This window comes from Manacus vitellinus, unplaced genomic scaffold (assembly GCF_001715985.3).
Source record: "Manacus vitellinus isolate BGI_N305 unplaced genomic scaffold, ASM171598v3 scaffold_6_pilon, whole genome shotgun sequence".
Taxonomy (NCBI): Eukaryota; Metazoa; Chordata; class Aves; order Passeriformes; family Pipridae; genus Manacus; species Manacus vitellinus.
This window is the reverse complement of record NW_021940750.1, coordinates 3504176-3524087: the sequence shown is the minus strand read 5'-3', so window position 1 is coordinate 3524087 and position 19912 is coordinate 3504176. Positions and strand designations below refer to the sequence as shown.

The 19912-nt window shown below is 40.1% G+C and overlaps 1 protein-coding gene across 2 annotated transcripts in view; it reads right to left on the bottom strand.

Annotated features, from left to right (window-relative positions):
* The window catches only part of AMBRA1 (autophagy and beclin 1 regulator 1), a 118757-nt gene that overhangs the window by 33272 nt on the left and 65573 nt on the right, over window positions 1-19912 (bottom strand). For both annotated transcript variants that reach the window (XM_018082317.2, XM_018082318.2), the window contains 2 exons: window positions 10943-11131; window positions 10335-10489 (listed from right to left, as the gene is read on the bottom strand). In XM_018082317.2, coding sequence (XP_017937806.1) covers window positions 10335-10489; window positions 10943-11131 — 344 coding nt within the window. The remainder of the gene's footprint in view (window positions 1-10334; window positions 10490-10942; window positions 11132-19912) is intronic.

Genomic DNA, 19912 nt, shown 5'->3' with positions numbered 1-19912 from the left:
ATCATGCACTGAACTCCCTAAAGCTCATTTCATCACTTTACAGCCACTTCTTCAACGCTGATTTCAGCAGGGGAAAAGATGGCTCAGAGAAAGCAGGGCTGTAAGGCATGAAGAAAAAAAACAGGCCCTCAAATTATTCAGCAAACAAGCTACATGTGGAGTGCAAAGGCCACCTCAGGCCCACTGCTGTTGCTTCTCCTCCAACTTGTCAGTGCTGTCACATCAGTACTGTATCACCTGTCACAGCCACCAACTTAGGTATTTACTTATGGCAGAGTGCCAGGAGAGGCTGCATGACAATCAACAGCCTCAAGAAATCTTTCCCAAAGATCTCTTCCTTGCTGTCAAGCTGCTGTGTACTTACAGGGGAAGAAGGGGCCCAGAGCACAACACAGAAGCACAGAGCTAGACAGTTAATTTATACCTACCCTGGAGGGGTAAGAAAACTTTTTGCTAAAAGCCTCTGCTAAGTCCTAGTTATTGACCTATTGCTTCTGTCTTCCCCTCCGTCCCAAAGCTGCTGCAATTTAATAACACTCTTCAAATTCCATGTCTCCCCTCCATTTCTAGGAGTGGCAACACTAAAAAGCTGGACAGGGCAATCGCCAGGATCCTGTCAGTCATCAAAGTAGCAGCAGGCTACCCCAAGCCTGTGCTACTGCTGCCAGTTGGCAACAGTGCTGCACCGCTCGCCTGATCCAAGCAGCACCATGCCTGGCCAAAGCGGAGGCATCACGTCATCTGCACAGCTGCCTCTTTGCTCAAGGCCTTCCCACCTCTAAGAGAGCAATGAAAAGCAGGGGAGTGCTGAATACTACTTGTTTGGCAGAGCGGGACCTTACTTATCTCTGACACTCAAGAAAGAAAAAAACATGTTTTGAAGCTGGAGGAGAAAATTCTGGCACAAGCAGGTAGGAAAACTCAGCAGGAACTCTTGCTTTTTATCTTTTTAAATTCAATAAAAACACTTTTGCTCTCAACTAGATGCATCACCTTTCAAGATGCCAATAAATTTCAAGCCATTATCTTTGCTTGGCCCAAGCAGTAAGTTGGCTGTTAGATCAGCCTTGATAAAGACTGCTTGGGGAGGGGGTGCAGCTGTTGTCTCATTTACATGGTGAGATCTTGTCATCCATGAAGCTCCATCCTGACAGCAGGTAAAGGCAGAGGAAAGGCTGGAGCAGATAAGGTGGGTTTATAAATCTCCAGCCTAAAATGTAACTATTAATTTCAAGTGAATCGACACTGTCACCAGAGGCTGATAGACCATGAAAACACACAGGAAAAGAAATATCTAATGTGTTAAACCCAATAGAAACCTCTTACTGTGCGGACTGGTAAAATACACACTTTCATAGCTACTCTGACCTGAGTAGCAGAAAAATATCTTCAGAAAGGAGCACTGATCACTGCTGGATGGATATAGCTGTACTGGCAGCCAACATTTGTACTTCACACCTACACAGATGCAAAGTTTATGTTGGTAAACAAAGTGCTCTTCATATGGATACCGGTTATACCACGACAGTAATGGCAGAGGCTGCACAGCTTTGCCAACATAACTGCAGCTATCCCTGAGATTCTGGCCAGCACAGGTACCTCATGCCTTAGCGAACTAAGCTACGTGAAATACGTCACAGATGCAGTCCTAAAAGCATGGCCAATCCACAACAGTGTATTAAGTTCACTGAAAGTACACCTCTAAGCAAGGCCTAGGCACAGTTTGAAACTACTCAAAGAGCATGATAACAGAAAACCATGAACCGCACTTGTATTTGCCAAAGCAGCAGATAAGGTGCAGTGACAGCATGAAGGCACAAGCAAAGCAAGTTTGACTTCATTGTTTTTGATTGCAAGCACCTTATCAAGACTGAACAGAATTAAAATCAATTAACTATCTTTTTTTTTTTTGCCTCCTCCCGGTGTGTTGCCACTGAAACATCTTACCTGGTGCACTTTTTTCAACATCAGTGTGTTAACTAGTTCACCTCTGACACCAAGGTATCAGATAAGTTTCTATAAAGCATCCACCACTCCACTGAATACATGACGTGTCTTCTACTTGGCTGCCTGGAAGCCACCTGCATCAGTGACTTCTGTTATGCCTCCAACTAACTTAGACAAGTCTGCGGCTTTTTAAGGCCCAGAAGTATAATAAAAAACAAATATTCTAAGCTGATCTCCTTAATAAATAACAGTACACTTTTTTCCTTAGATTACATTCTTTATTCTATTAACAAATTCCACAAAATCTGATGAAATTCAGGCTTAAGACTTGCACTGCCACAAACAGCCTCTGCAGCAAATTTCAAGTCTAGCTTGTCTAAAGCAGAGGGTCTTGAATGCAAAGCAAAACAAAAACTCCTTGGGATAACACTGATGGCTCAATACATTTATTCATAAGACAACATATAACATAATTTTGAAACACAGCGAGTCTCTCCTTTGTTTGCAAGGAGTCTCCTTCTGTACCTATATGCAGATACAAAGAAAAAGGCATGCATTTCCCATGATCAGACAGGAGAAAAGATTTTCTTTTTTTGCTACCATCTCCCCTTATTAGGCAGGTTGGTCTGTGCTGCTCAACCCCTCCCCCACAGCTGATTTCTGCTAGCAACATACACGTCCTTCCATTACATCTTCTCTGTTAAAGTGGAAGAAGCGAAAAATAATGCACTTATCTTTTTGGATTTGTCAGTCTTATCCTCAAATGGATTTTATCATCCAATGCTCAGCACAAATAAAATTTCTTTCAACTCCATTTATCTTCCCCAGATGCAATAGGATTAAACATAAAATTTTTCTTCAGTCTTCACCAATACAACAAACCTCTTTCTGCCTTTCTCTGCACCTGTTGTGAGTGCAGAAAATCCTAGCTTTGCTTTCTGAGCCACAGTGGATTAAATGGGAATTAACTCTTAATTTTCAGCAACAACTGAAACCTTAACTGTGGATAGTTGATACAATTTCTAAAACAGGTCAGCACCAGAAATTTCTGTTGGATGGACTGAGAAACTTTTTGCAAAGGTGAAACATTGTTGGTTCTTCCTGATCATACTTGATCACCTAATTTATTGCTGATATTTCAAAGTCAGAGAAGTCTCACTGAAGCACACCTAATCCTTTCTTTCTTTACGCAAGCTCTTTGCATTATCAGCTGGTCCTTTATTTCACAAGCCTTCCATGCAACTACTACATTTAAAAATAACTAGTGGTAATCTTTAAAACATTAAAAAGAATGAGGTCTTATAAAGAAATGGATCATCTCAAGTAACAAAGCTCTCATTCAGGAAAATAATACACTTGTAGTGAAGTAGTTCATTATTTTACTGTCCCCCAAAGGCTGCAAAACCAGGGTAATAGCTCCAAAAAACCCTTTAGGGGACTGGTCCAAACCCAGATCCGAACCCAAGGCTGAGTAAGCAAGACATTGCTAAACAAAACAATTATCCTTTCATTTGCACATGTGTGTGGTTGGAACAGAGGAAAGGAGAGAAACAGGAATATCTGTTTGGAAGTGTTGGTGTGACAGAAGATAGATGTGTGTGTCTGTGTGTATATATATATATATATACACACACACACACATATTCAGTACAGATGCACAAGTGAACTGAACTGTGCAAACAGGACTGCGCCCCCAGTTACTGCTCTCTTGCAAAAATCACCAACAGCTCCGAATGCTGGATCAATCTAATAAGGATATGGTCACTTCTCTGGCAAAAGGAATGACAGACTTCTTCATTTTTGCCCTTAATTCAGACTGCAAACCAAAAGCAGTACCCGCGAATTCCTCACTAAATGTCATGCTGAGACTCTAACAGCAACATCCACAATATGTTAGAAATCTAAAGACAAGAGCAAAGGATTTGAGCACAGCTGCCATTACACTCTGTTCTCCGTCTGCTGAGCCTCAATAGAACGGCACACAAGGTCAAATGTCAACAATATGTCGACGACAGAGCTACATGCATCCTCATCTAGGTGAAAAGAGGCTGTCATCCAGATGTCTACATGTCTGTAAGGAATAAATACTGGAAGAAAGAATTGGCTTAAATTTAATTCAAGGAAGATGGTAGGAAGAAGTACTGAAAAAAGTCTTCATGAAATTGCAAACCTCTTCTCAGCCCATGGACAGTTTAATGCAAATTGGTAATAATTCACTTTGGCTCCCTTCCCCCTAACTTCCTTGGGCAAGATGACTGCACATAAATAATCTCAGATGTGGAACTATCTTGGCCATTATTTCTTATATCTAGTTAGAACTACGTACCCAACTGCACCAAAGTTAACAGTAGCTACTATGGGGCAAATGGGCTCAAGGCCTTACCTGAACTGCAAGAGCTCTGGCCTCCAAATATTGGACCTCGTATTAAACAAAACGTCTTGGCTCTCAGTTTCACATCTCACGAAGTAAAAACATCCTGAAGGAATGTCATTTGCCTTTTCCTCACACCAGCTTGCTGAAACTGACACTGTTCCCATGTTTAACAATCTCATGAGATATTAACACAATATTTTATGAAGGAATCCTAATGAGTTTTAAGTTTTTACAGTTTCTTGTAAGTTCTGTCTTAGCAGGCTTTATGCAGACACAGCTGATCGAGTCAAGACAGCAATTTAACTAACTCTTACAACATACTATTCCTGCATCCATGCTCAAATGTGCACGCCTGTAAAAATCTTCACACCAACTGCACCCCTGAGGTGGTGCTGCATTTTCCAGTGATGTTGAATAGAGTTCTTTCTTATAGCACTCTACATAAGCAGTGCTTACCAACATGGGTTTTGGATATGATCTCTTTTCCTAAAGATACCTGACAGAATCTGCTGATACACAGAGCATATACACTACTTGGTCTCAACTAGACAACAATGCTCCTTTTTGTATTAAAAGGAAGGACTTCCCATATCAGTTAGAAAAGGGTTCTCTCCCCATGTCCTCTTCCTGGTATCAACAAGTAAGCACATGCAGCCTGTGGCTTCGCTTTGCCTTTTGGCAGTCTAAAAAAACATCGACCTGGTTCAACTTCTGCCAACAGTGAAAAATTTCTTTGGGCAGTAATTGGATATATTATTTATGGTTCTACTCCGAGTCATCAAGGGCTCACCCTATTGACCTGAAGATGTCAAATTTCTCTTAAAAGGAGACTCGAGGGACCACACCAACACACACTTCTTTCAATATACTTACTTTCTTGCAAACTATTCTTGTTTTCAAAAGTATGCTAGTTTGTATGAACTTTTTCACTGGAGGTAACATGTTGCAGTAAGCCATCTCCACATATTGTCCTAACCAATTTTCTTTTTGCATTACAAGGGTGCGTCCCAGCAAAGCAAATGTGTAGGGCCATACGCTTTCAAGCTTAAAGCCTCTTTGCTTATGGCTGCAGGAGCACGCATAGTTCACCCAGAGAGTCAATGAGTGACCATTGCAGACCACACTGGACACTTGCATGAAGCTCAGAATGCAACAGCACTCAGTAAAATTGTGCAACTTCTCACATATTTTGTGCATTAAGAGTTAATCAGCTTAAAAAAAGCTTGGCTTTGTGCTAAAACTCTGTGAGTCTTTCTGCTTTGGGCCTTTCTTCCTGTGGTATTTGGAAATCTCCATCTGTTTACAATGGAAATGTACACATATTCTGTTCCATTCAGGCTACTGACCCATCACTTAATCGGGATGTTTCCAAAATAGCGACAGTCTTGTCAAAAGCTAATTCTGGATCTCCACAGCCTGAATTTTCTTCCACATTCAAAGCACAATGCAGTATTTGAGATTGGGCTTGGTTAAGTCACCTTATCCTCACAAATTGTGTGATTTGCTCTTCAGCTTCATGTCAATCAAATTTTTCTATCGCCTACATCACTTTTTGTATCTTCAACTTAAAAGCTCCCTTCCAAGTTTTATTTTAATTTGGATTACAGTAATCATGTTTTTCTGATATTTCAGAGTTAGCTTCCTCTGGGTAAAATGAAAAACATTAAACATTGCAAGGGCATCAGAATTTGTGAAAGCCAGAAATAAAACTACCTTCTGGCTGCCTTTCTCACTAATATCCACTGCTAACGGATCCAGGGCAATATGATCCTTACACTTCCATGTTTCTAAGTATCTTCAGCTCCAAATGAGATTCTAATTTCATGTTCTTTTAAGTTCCTTAACCTCTGTATATGCTTGAAAACATATGGAATTCAGAAATTACCATAGACCCAAGCAGCTTAAAAACACTCTTTATTTAGAGACAAGTTCCACCCATGCTTTCAAAATAGGCTACAAAACCTATCCTTACTCGGTATTTGGAGTCCTGTCTCCAAGTTTCCCTTCTCTGAAACTCAAATTGCAAACAATTCTCAATACCACTGCTACCTGTACCACCCCCAAGCTAGAGATCTGCTAAAAGCAATTCCTTCTCAGTACTGTCCAGCTACAGATAAATATCAGAAATGTTAGCTAGGTTTGCAAAAACACAAAACATGAGCAACAAAAAAAATGAAGCTTATGCATACCACTTTTGTTAAAAGCCAACACTATTAGAGAGTTTTTGTTTTTCAGACTGAAGTCTGAAAATTGTTCTTTAGCAAAGCAAGGGTTCCACCTGAAATGCAAAGCAGGCCAATCTGAAGGGAGTAAACAGAAGGAGCATGAACCTCTACTCACAGCTACCATATTCGATGACTTCTACTCTACTTCTGAGCACAATTCATAACTGCCAAACCAGGAAAGTCCTGACCTGTAGAATCCTACCCAATGTCTGAAGTATAAGAAGTAAGATGTATACAGACAACACACACTTGTATAACCAATATGCTTCTTAGTACAATCCAAAAGTGCTGTAGTTCTCAGAGAGAATGTTTCTCTCCAAAAACTACACCAACAGCCAATGTATTTCTAGTACATTTAATGAGTTTCATGTAACAAAAGCTGCATCTTCAAAACCTCTGTTTCAATAGCAAGATGGAAGAAACTCTCTGAGGAACAGAAATCTGCATTCCACAGACTGCTAGTCAAGGATGTGGAGGAAGAGTTAATTTGAAGCAGAAATAATAATTGTATTTCACTCAGCAGGTTGTCACACTTTTGCAATGACAGAGGTCACACTGCCAGCTCTACTCTCCCAGTTCATTGCTTGCAAATCGGGAAGGAGGGAGGCAGGCAGGCAAGCAGGCAGGAAGGCAGGCAAGCAGGCAGGAAGGCAGGCAGGCAGGCAGGAAGAAAGGCAGGCAGGAAGAAAGGCAGGCAGGAAGAAAGGCAGGCAGGAAGAAAGGCAGGCAGGAAGAAAGGCAGGCAGGAAGAAAGGCAGGCAGGAAGAAAGGCAGGCAGGCAGGGAACAACTGTCAAATAACTTAAAAGAATTTTCACAGAATGTGATACAGCATTTCTTTTGGGAGTTTTGGAGTAATGTATAATTAAAATATCCACAAAATACTGCTTCAAATACGGCTTTGACTTATTTTTAATTAAGAAGTTGAGTAACAAGAGCTTTGTATTGCAAGCTGTTGGCACAGAGGCAACAAAAATGCTTTCTGATTCTCTCTAATGTGCATTTTAAATTAGAGATTGAAGAATACAGTTTCACCAGGTTCCCTAAACCTTTTTCTACTGCAAAGCTACAAATAGGTTTTTACTCAACTGAATATGAATATGTCAGCCACTGTAAAGACAGTGTGCTAAGAATATGATAAAGTTTCCTACTTAAAAATCTGGTTTCATTTTGCGTATCTTGAAAACTATTACAAACTTATGAAGCAGTATTATTGCAAAACTCAAGACAGAAGAAATACCTGTAGTTGATGCACTAATTTTTACAACTAGATGAAGGAGTAATATTTACAAGATTAACAGGACCAAGCACAAAGACAACCACCAGCACACCAAAACGTTGAAACAATACTCAACGTCATTCGACAGAAAGGCTCTTTAACCAAAAGAATTCAAATTGATCTAGCTGTGACCCTGTCACATATGCATAAAGCTCAAAGTCCAAAGCAGTTAGAAATGAGACATTTTTAACATCTTTAAACACGATGTGGGAAAAGGGAAAACAGCAAATTAGTTAGCAAATCCTGCTAGACTGAATAGATTTAAAAACGTGGGAGAAAGTTTTTTTGGAAGCTATAAATACATGTACAAGAAAGATGAAAAAAGCAACCTTTAGAATACTGCAATCCATCTGGAGAAAAAAAAATTCAGAACTACAGCAGATGAGAAAGACAGGAGTGCAGTGATGTGGAGCAAGTCTGAAAAGCAAGAGTGGGAAAAAATTATATAAAATTTTCAATGCACCAAAACAGCCAAAAAAACTCCCAATCCTGAAAAAAACCCTGTTGTTTTTTGACTACATAAGTAAAGGTTGTTGTCCAAAAGAAACAGAAAAAAAACACCCTCTGCGGGCTTCTGGTAAAACTATGCTTATCACATTACGTACATTTAAACACATTCCAGAATGATGGGGGGGGAGAAAAAAGAAGGTTTTTTTTGGAGAGAATTCAAAAGAGAAAAAAAATGAAAGCTGGAAGATCAAATTACAAGAGAAAATTAAGGGAATACAAAGCATTACTTCACTAAATGGTGACTAAGAGCAAGGATACAAGCATTTGAAGACAGAGATAAAAAAATATAAATGAAACATTTAAACAGAAGCTTACTGATTTATCTGGCTATACAGAAATGTCTTCAGAAGGAAGGGCTAGAAGCCATAGCAACTGGAGTTTAGAGCAAATGTAAAGGATAGATGAGAGATTTTTGCTAAAAGACTTCTCCATCTTAGCTTACTATGATATGGTAAAAAGACTGTGAGAAGGGATACTCCAGTTTCTGGCAGAAAAAAGAAATGCATTCCACTAGGATCTTAAAATAACTGAAAGTATTAGGGAAAACTATATTTTTAAAAGGATCTAACAGCATGTTGAATCTATATACTTAGTGATCGTATATCCACACAGCTTTCATCAACTGTACCTTCTAAAAAAAAAAGTGGTTTTTTTCATAAATACCTGTTAATTTCTGCCTCTTAAAGAGGCTCGTACCAGAATGGTAGCTCAGAAACAGGTTTGAAAAAGTGCTGACTGGTGCACCAAAGAATACCCTAATCATTGATCTTTCCTTGCCTTATAACATGGAGCAGATGATGAAAATAAACAAGAGTTTTATATCAGCTGATAAAGCAGCTCTTGTAATGATGCAGCTGAGGTGACCCTCTCTGAATCATGAGCTGTCTGGAGAGCAACTACAGCATCTGAAGGTGAATCAAGGGATTTCTCCCAGATAGAAGTCTCTACCTAGTGTAAGGTCACTAGACAAATGGTTCACTGAAACCCTTTTACACTGGAAAAGCTCTGCCAAAAGTAATAATAATCAGGGAGGACTTTAAAAAAATTGAAAGAAAAAAAGAGAGAGAAAAAAAAGCTTATTCGTGGAATGAATTCCACTATGATCAAGTTATCCCCCAAAGGGAAAAGGTTTGAAGATCTATTTTTAATCTCCTGCAACAAGTCACCTGAAAACATGGCCTAGAACTTGAATCCAACCCAAATTTCAGCTTTAGAAATTACTTACTTCTGATTTCTCAACTCTCTGTGCATTATCAACTGGACATGGCTTTTAATACTTTAAACTATAACTGAAGAGCTGTTGTGCTTCACTGATGAACAAAGCAACACACACATATTCTCTTAACTCTATCTGACAGCTAGAAAAAAGATGAAGGTTTTCCCTCAAGTACTAAACGAGTCAGAGTGGGTCATGGTTCAGCTGTCCCACAAAGCAGAAGTACAGAAAGATAACTCCATTGCCAAAATATGCCTACATGCACATAAAACCACAAGCTTGGGAAAAGTCTGGTGAGCCTCACCTTCAGTTTGCAAGTATGATATGAAGCTTGGCTGCTACCCTTCCTTAAACTGCTAGTGGCTGCTCTCCTAGATGTTAACTGCTTTTAGGAGTGATAGAAAATGATCCTGAAGCCTCAGCTGATAAGCTGCCTTAGCAAAACCAACTGTAGTCCCAAAAGCAAGATGCATATTACCCCAAAAAAATACAAAAGACCTACTAGGTATTCTGAATGATACCTAGACCTAGGAATGTATTCCACAGCATGGAATGTATTTGTTTGTCATCATATTTGAAACAAGAGAAGTTTCACAATTCTGTTGTATTTACATTCTCCTGCCACGTTTGCACACCTCTGTAATAAATCCCTTCACATGTTTATTATTCAGTGGGTCTGGAGCAGGCTAGCCCTGTTATCATAACCCAGCAACTACTAGGCTGAAGCCAAAGGGACACAAAACTACTGATGAAAACACATAGAACAGGATACACATATACTCACCCTCATAGAGGTTTCTCCACCGTGGGGCTGTTGCAGCCTGAAGACTTGAGCAACCATGTGTTCTGTGGAGGGGTGCAACAGGATACGTCGGGAAGCCAGTCCCACCATAACATATCTGCCCATTGGAGACAGGCTCACAGAAATCGCATTAGGGCCTGTGAAGAGAAGAGGGGTTATTTCTCTCACAGGTTGATATCCCTCCCCATGCTTCATCCTCACAGCTTTTTAATTCTCTTCCAGCGTTCCCATAACATATGCCATACCAATCTAATTCTTATAAGGGGTAGAGACGAATAAGGAGACCCGCACAAGTTACCAATCTTCCAAGACATTTCCTTGCTGCCAGTGTTCTGCCACTAGAAAATGAAGTCCTTTAAGGGATTAAAAAAACTATCCCGTAGCAGCTTCCCCATAGCAACACTTTACTTGTTGAGACCATATCACAAGTCTCTCCCCAGCAGTACCGTGTCTGAGGCTGGCTAGAAGGCCAATGAAATATTTCGTGCTGCTATAACTATTGATGGTTATTGCATTTCTTACTGAAGGCTGAAGTTCTGAGGTAACTTCTTACACCCTCCACCCACCCTGACTTCTTGCTGCATGCTTACCAAATCGCTTTGTGTAAAGCATCTCGCCCAAGTTGTGGGGTGCCAGAGAATATACAGCCAGTATTCCTTCATCAGGGAAGCCTCTTTGACTGCTGGGAATGAAGGCTGCCAGCAGCTGCCCATCGGCAGAGATATCACAGCTAGCATCGTTGTAAATTTTGCAGTTTTGGACAAGCACATTCACAGAGGCTACAAAAAAGAAAAGAATAGTGATTAAAGCACTAAGGTTGAACAGAGAATAAAGTAAGATCTAAACCTAATGTTGGAGAATGGACAGTACATGCTAAAGGCACTCAAGACATTTAGCTTCCTCCAAAAGTTTATGAAACATTAATACTCTGATTAATGTAAAATTTGCTCCAAAACGGAGATAAGATACTGCAATGAGCCCAGGAAATTAAATCTATTTACCTCCTGGAGCCTTCAGCCAAGAAATAGTAGCAATTGTACTTTATCAAACCCTTCCCTTTGTTGAGTATAACACTATCCTTTGCAAAGAACAGCACAGTTTAAACAAATCTTGGACACTCTGACAAACTCCAGCAGTGGTCTCATTAGAAACAGTACACCTTAATTCATTTCCTTTTCTCTTGTGGAGCACCTAGTTCCCGCTCTTCTCATCTCCAACAAACAGGAGATGAGTGAAAAACTCCTCCCTGCAGACACAGACATTCATTTCTGACAGCTGATTTTTACACCAATCTTGGAAAAAATAAGTGAGAAAAGGCAGAGACTTCTCCAGTCAGTCCTCTATTTAATTACTCCAATATTTGAGACACTCATACAAATCAGTGAAGTAACTGTTCAGCAGGCAGTAGGGAGCCTAAAACCAGTAATCCACAAAACCAGCAATCCACAAAATTTACAAGAAGTTTTACTTTAATGCCTGATGTTGTGCTGCTGGGTGACCTCATACAAATTTGTACACACCCTTTGTACCTTGCATATGCAGACTACAAGCTCTTTGGGCTACTGAATCTTACTGTGCCTGTGTGCCATTCCTAGTATAATGAAGTTCCAAGGCCTTTTAGCACCATCTTCACGAACAGTTCAGTGGTGCCTTGGTAAGACATGGTTGGAGTTATGTTCACTCCCTCAGCCTAACATCCAGTTTTTCACTAAAACAGCTCCGATTATTCCAGGAGGTTTGAAGCTGAAACTGCATACGCTATTTTGGGGATGGGGAAATTTCGGATTGTAGTATTTTCAAACTCAAGGGGATAGAAATATAAAAAAAACCATACCCCCCCATTTGCAATATAGAAAGTTTGCACACTAGAAGACTGAACACCCCATCTCCCATGCTTGAAGCTATAGCATCATGCAAAACACTGCCAATTTCTACAGTCCAGAAATGATCTTCTAAACAACCAGACTATGCCTAGCCCAGAAGTGGCTTTGATATGTTCAGCTAAAACTGCAAATGAGTTTATGAAGGCAATTCTTGGTCTAGATTCCTTATTAGCTTAACAAAATAACAGTGCCAAGAATGCTTTGTGCATATTTCTGTAAGTCCAAACTTCTAAATTAAATTAAGGTTGTAACTCAATATTTGAACAAACCCTACCCTTTGTTTCCAACACATGTGTGGAAGAAAGCTACATCAGGGAACTACTATGACTGAAAAACTCCTCACAGTTGCCCAGGTCACTTTTAAGCCAGAACAGTTTCCCAACACGGTACGCCAGATGGCCACATAGATGTTTGCAGCAGCAGAAAAGGTAGTCATGAGAGGGAAGCAGACAGGACTGCCTCTTCTTCCAGCATTGCTGATTTAAAACACTTGCTGAACATCAGCTTTAATTCTTCTGGTCTCAAAGACATTTTTCCTGGGAACTGCTTTCCTCTGTGGTTGAGTATCAAATTCTACTGTTCCATTTAAGAAACTCTGATGAAAAAGAAGATGAGGATAAAAAGTGGACTATGTAACTACATTCAGTACCAAACCACCTACACCTGTACTCTAAATTTATTCAACCAATTTTTCAGTCTTGAAGCTGCTAAAACCAGTAATTTTCAGCCTAGTATAAACAGAAAAGTGCTGAACACAAAAAGGTAAATAATGGTAGTCACTATCAATGCTGCAATACCAGTATCTAAAATACATATGGCCCTTAAAGAACAGATGGTTCAAAAGATGACAAAAGTCTGGAGTGCTTTGTCTGAACTTAGTTGAACAGAAAGACAAGAGAATAAAGATTAAAGACTATACTGCCTAATTTTCAAAAAAAAGTAGAATTAAAATGTGCCCTTTTTTGAAATCTAGGCTTCATTTAAGTACTCATTATGTCACCAGAAAAGAAGATGGGAATCAAGACAAGAGTTGCAGTATGCTGTGAACTAGCTAAAGGATGCACAACAATGGGTTGCACTATTGTAATCTCAGTCAAACTGGGAGGATTCCTGGTGAGTTCTTCAGTGACTCATTTCAAAACCAGTCCTTTTTATGAGCTTTATCAATGGGCTAGGCACACAGTGGAACTGGTTGATGAATTCTCTTGATAAAGTTGGGTAATTTCATTAACAGAGCATTACCAGGCCACACAGTGAACCAAAGTACACAGAGACATAACAGAAGTGAAATGAAGGAATTATAGAGTGTGTTGACATTTATAAATTTCTGGTTTACCTGGGAACTTCTCAGTCAAAAACAAGAGAGAATTGACTCATAGTAAAGACTGAGCCATTCACTCAGTATAACACTGAAAGTTATTAACTGCAATCCTGAACTGCACCAGGGAGCACACTTTCAGCAGAAATATCAGTGCTGATACAAAACCATGTGCTAAGACCACATACAGGATACTGGGCACAGTTTGGGACAGCCACGTTCAAGATACAACCCTAAATGGTAACATGTTCATCAAAGAAGAGGACTGAGGAAAATGAAACATTATTTTATGCTTAAACAAATACATAAAACCCCCAAACAAATAAATATGTAAGGAATTGTATATTGTATTCACAAAAAATAACAGAAAAAAGTGTCAGAAAAATATCACTTCTCTTTACAAATAATGCTGACAGGTAAGAGAGTAAAAGAAGCCATTGAGTTTGGAAATTGGGCTTCAAGCAGAATAGTAAGATTCTAGAATAGTCTTTCAACAGAAGTGAAAGGAGCCAAGAATTTAACCAATAATAAAATAGAATATTAGGAACTACAAGATGTGCTTGCCTAAGACAGCAGAGAGATAGACTACTTGGCTAAGGGTGCCCTTTCTCAATTCCTTTGTAGTTGTACTCTAATGAGCTGTGATCTAAAGAAATGGGGAAAAAAAGAGTGCAGGGTCAGGGGGGGAATATGAGAACACATTGAAAAGGTGAGTATTGGGACTCTCCCAGTCACACCTGAGTTAACTACTTAAAAGAGAGCCAAGCAAGAAAACAAGCAAAATAACGCACTACATATGGAGAGCATTTGTCAGAGATACAACTATGAAAAACACTCTCACCACCAACCCTGCAAAAAACTGATTATTAGAAAATATAGTCCAGTCCCTTTTTGTGGGTCTAAGAACTGTTCTCTCTTATTCCTATTCTGCATCTGCCTAAGTTTGCCCTGCATCTCTGGACTCACGATACAGTTCCCTGAGGTAGCCACAGTTTCTCTATAATGTTAACTACTGTCAGTTGCTTCTCAATATTAGAAGCAATAAAACTACATACCTGCTTCCTCAGATCAAAGGTATGGGTCTCATTTAATCATAGGATGGTTTGAGTTGGAATGGACCTTAAAGATCATCTAGTTTCAAATCCTCTGCCATGGGCAGGGACACCCTCCACTAGATGAGGCTGCTCAGGGCCCCATCCCACATGGCCTTTAATGCTTCCAGGGATGGGGCATCCATAACTTCTCTGGGCATCCTGTTTCAGTGTCTCATCACCCTCCGAGTAAAGAATTTCCTTTTAACACCCAACCTAAATCTCCCTTCTTTTAGTTCAAAACCATTCTCCCTTGTCCTATCATTACCTACTCATGTAAAAAGTCTCTCTCCATTTTTTTTTTTCAAAGCTCCCTGCAAGTACTGAAAGGCTCCCCAGAGCCTTTTCTTCTCTAGCCTGAACAACGCCAATTCTCTCAGCCTGTCTTCATAGGAGAGAGGCTCCAGCCTTCTAATCATCTTTGTGGCCTTCCTCTGGACTTGCTCCAACAGGCCTAGAGACAGGTCCTAAACAGGACCTATTTATCCCAGGGACCCTTCTGTACCAATGAACACCTGGTGCTTTTCAAAGAGGCACACAGGCAATGTTTCTTCCTTGTTTCTATAACAATTGAAAAATCACAGTCTATAAGAATCTATGTCTCTTCTCAGCTTTTAAAGACTATTTCTTTTTAATCTAATGCAAACTTGGACATTCCTAAGAGAAGAATCCCACATCTTCATTTTTGCAAGATAAGAAATGTTTGTATTTCTTCTGTACTATTTACAGATTCGGAGACATTGACATGTCCTGTACATATCCTTGCAGTTCCATGGCTAATTTTTTCCTTTCCAAGTCTCTAATCCTCTTCCTCATCTAGCATTTACTATATGTCTTTGTAAAACAATGCTGAATTTCGATCACCAGTCACCAAGAGTCTATTTATCATATAACACAGGTTCACTCATTTTTTATTTACAGGATTTTTTCTCTTTTTTTTTCCCCCCACCTGCCCCTCCTTCAGCACAGCAAAGAGGTTTCTGGTGAACAGTTCACAATGATGACCAACACGACTGCAGATCGTCTTGCTTTTAAAGTTTGTTGCATATGTGGTGAATATCTCCTAGCAAAACAGTTTCTGAGTTCTCCTGCCACAAGTGAACCATCTTTTCCCCTTGATGTGTGCCTGGAACATAAATATCACAGATGCAAGTTGTGCTTAACAAGAAAGTGCCATTTATTTCAGTCTTTCAATATTCGATTCACACTGGCATTATGGTTCTTTGCTCTTCCCTCATTTACAAAGAATGAGAGACTGAGGTAGCACTTACACTTAGAACCAAGAGAGCCTACTGTGCCAGCAGAAAAAGTCTAAATGTGAGAGGTGGTGATCTCAGCAAGGTTTCATTTTAAGGAACAGCATCTAAGAGGTTTTCAAGACATGGGAAACATAAGATACCCATGCATTTGACAAAGCCAGAAGCTTTTTGATTTCTTTGAACCTGAGGCCTGATCTATGAAAATGAAACCAATAGAGATTATTTTAGGGGAAAATAGTTGCTATTTTTGGAAAACTGCTTACAACAAGGCTGCCCTTTCATTCTTTGTTTTCTTTTGTCATTAGTCCAGCCACAGAGTTGACAGAACATATCAAAAGAAACATCAGAGAACAAATTAGTCAAGCTGTTGTGCCAACTTGGAGTGCTTACACCTACAGCATCAATTCCACTTGAAGCTGGGGAAGGCCTGGAATGCTGGCAGCAACAGCACTTTTTGCCAAAGGAAAACTGTGCTGGGCGCACCATCCGCTCCTCACCACCACTGTGGATAGCACTTTCTTCATAGCTGTTCCAATTTAAAAAATTGTTTAGCATGCCTTTTTTTCCCTTCTATTAAGTTATTCTTCATTCCACTGTGGACCAGTAAGTATTGATCAAACCACACTCCTCGAGTCCCAGACAGTGTTAGAACAGGACAAGATCCTGATGCATGACTAAATATGGAAGAACAAGACTAGTTCAGCCACAGTGGCTAGAAACTGAAATAATGAGCAGTGAGTAGCATGAGAAAAACTATAATCAAAAGATATAAACAAGAGACAAAACCTTCATATATTTTAGCAATAGGAAGGCTATACTCTACACTGTTTTCAATACTTAGCTGCAGGAATTCTAAGGATATGCAACATTTACTAGAAGAATATTAAATAAATGCAGAGATAGCATTGTCTCTGCTGTCAAATTATTTCTCCACCCTAATGCTGATATGACTGACAATTATAATTTAAGACTGGGTAATGTTTATTTCAGAGCTATTAGAAGCAAAACTAGCAAAAGGAGAGAAGAAATCTGAAGCCATCTTTTTCCATTTTGCAATTAATAGAGAAAGACAGGGAAGAGACTAAAATCCCACAAGTCCCTGCAAAGCCATTTTCCCAAGACCGCTGGGGTCCACTTTTGCGTTCTTGCTGGACTGAGCATCAGTGAAGTTGCTGCTGCAGAACCACATCCTGAGCCTGGGGCTCCCAAGAGTGCTGGGGCCCAGACACTGAGATCACAGGACTGCATTTATCACACTGCTGTCACTTACTCAGATGTGTCTGCTTTAGAGGAAAACATCCTACTTCCAAGCTATCTTTTCTTTGTTTAATTGTAACAGGAAGAAGAGCTGCTTAAAGATAGAGGTTGGCCACAAAGTCATTTTTTTGATGGAGAGTGGAGCTGGCAGGCAGTCCCAAACTCCAGCTGCATCATTTCATCTGCCTGAACTCCCAAACCACTTGTAGCTCAAGTCAGTCCTAGGACATGTGACAGCCCCCTCTGCATAAGTAGATTCCCTCACAGAACTACCTCTGATTTACAGGAAACAACGGGGGGAAAAAAAAAGGAGATACTGAGGTCACACGCTTTACTTGGCAAATAGTTTATTTCCAATATCATGAAGAATCAGGAAAAAACTCCTCCAACCCATCTCTCCGCTAATATATATTTAACTTCACAGTATCTTTAATTTATGTCCCTTGGCAAACTTGCAGCTTGCTTTTGTTCTGTGGCTAGGCAAGCTTGGCAAATACCTGGTTTAGGATGAGCACAGCTGCTACATCTTCATACAACCCTACTAGACCTTGGCAGAAGGAGATAAGGTTAACTAGTCTAGATATGCCAGAATTGGACTCAGCACACAAAAAGAAAGAAGCAAAGTAAAACTGAGTATCTCCAAATGGTAATAAGACAAGATGGACAAGCCAAGTAGTATGTAGCACAGTGTGGAGAGTCAGAAAGGTTGGGGACGGACTTGTAGCAGAAGTGTGGCCTACAAGAAAGGCACAACAACAACAGAAACCATACCCAGCTAATTGGAAGCTATTTCAGAATAAAAGCATCCTGGTAGGGGAGAGGGAAAAGATTGAAATATTGATGTATTGAGCAGCAGATGGTTCTTAATTTCTACGGGATTCTATAAATTATAAACAAACATCTTATGCTTGCCTTTTTTTTTTTTTCTAATTAGCAGCTGCCTCCTCAACAGCCAGATGAGGCCAAAAAACACGCTATGAGCAGCTGAAGCACTCTTCAACCGCTTTAGAACTTGCAGAGAAGTCCCAAGGGATTTAAGTTGCTTCCCCCTCTGACTTCACCTTTATTCTGTTCCAGAGTCTCGCAGGACCACTGAAAGTATTGCCATGTGGCAAAACTTTGCCTTGAGCACTGATGTCCACAAGCAGCTGAGAGGAAACATGGTCAGGACAGGTGACTTAAACTGTTCACAGGGATCTTCCAGCCATAGAGCATCATGCCCAGTGTATAAACTAAGGGAGTTGGCCAGGAGTGACCAATCACTGTTCAGGGATTGGATGGGCATCGGTCAGCAGGTGGTAATTGTCCTATTCATCACTTAGTCCCGGTCCCTTCTTTCTCTCTCTCTCCCCTCCCCCTCCTTTTCATTACTATTTTTGCTATTCTTATTGTTAACTTTATTTCAATTATTAAATTGTTCTTATTTCAAACCATGAATTGTATCTTTTTCTGATTGTCCTCCCTATCCCGGAGGGGCGGGAAGAAGTGGCTGCCTGGTATTAAACCATGACAGTCAGACTGGATGGAGCTTTAACTAACCTGATCTATTGAAAGATGTTCCTGCTCACAGCAGGGGAGGTGAAGAAGATGATTTCTAAAACTCCATTCCAGACCAAACCATTCTTTGATCTGTGATTTCAATTCTCTGCATCTCTGCTACTACAGTGTCAACCACATGTGATCCTTTTGTGAGTCCTTTCAGCAACAGGACACTACCCCACAGAGACCTCTGTAGTCAGATATATAATTTCTAGAAATGCAGAACTGACAGGGCTGGAACTGGGAGAGTTTTCTTAATTCATTTCAATGGCTACCTGTGAAAGCAGAAGTCTTTCTGAAAAAAAAATCCCTGTTCTCTCTAAAAAAGTCAGCCTCTCAAAGCAGAACCTAATCTGCTTTTGCTGAGAAGTCAAGCAACGAATTTCACATATGCACAGATATGGCCCAAGCTAAAAATCACTGTACAAAGAAACATTCATGAATATCTACCTCCTAGCTTCATCCCAGGCTGCCACAAACATTTCTGCAGCTGTGTAAGCAAGCTATATCAGGATACCATTCTGGATTAAAATAGCCTTTCTAGTCAAGTTAGTTTTAGCCCTGAAAATGTCATTCTTTGATCAGCTGACCACAACCACCAAATATGCTTGTGCCTGTGTAAGGAAGGCTCTTCCAATGCAAGAGCTAGCTTATGCCATGGAACACATGGTCTAAGGGGATATTGCTTATATTCCTAACTCAGGAGCAACTTTCACCTGAGAAATGGGGCAAATCACTGCTTTTGCAAATGGTTAGAAGGTACATCTACTTCCTGGGGCTTCCAATACTGGTGAGTAAAAGATCAGGGTCCTGATTCCCACAATGTATTGCAGCACTTTAATCCACACTAATGTCAATAACTTAAGAGAAATCAGACCCAGTTCATTAGCAGGTTGTAATTTAAAGATATAAAGACAGTATTTCTCTAGGAACTTTTTCCAAGTAAGAGAATGAAGAGATTGGAAACAGAATTCTAAGAGAATGGTATATGCTCACAAAAACGCTCACAGAAAAGTGCCCCATTTATACGTGGATTTGCTGATAGCAAGAATACACAAGCTAGACAGAGCAGGAACAGCTCTGCAAGCTTTAAGTCAACTTTCTCAAAAGACTAAGCATTTTATAGTTCCAAATGCAACATGACAATCAAGTAATCCAAGGCCTGTAAAATACAGATGCCTTTGAAATATCCCAGAGTTTATTGTAGCTCTGG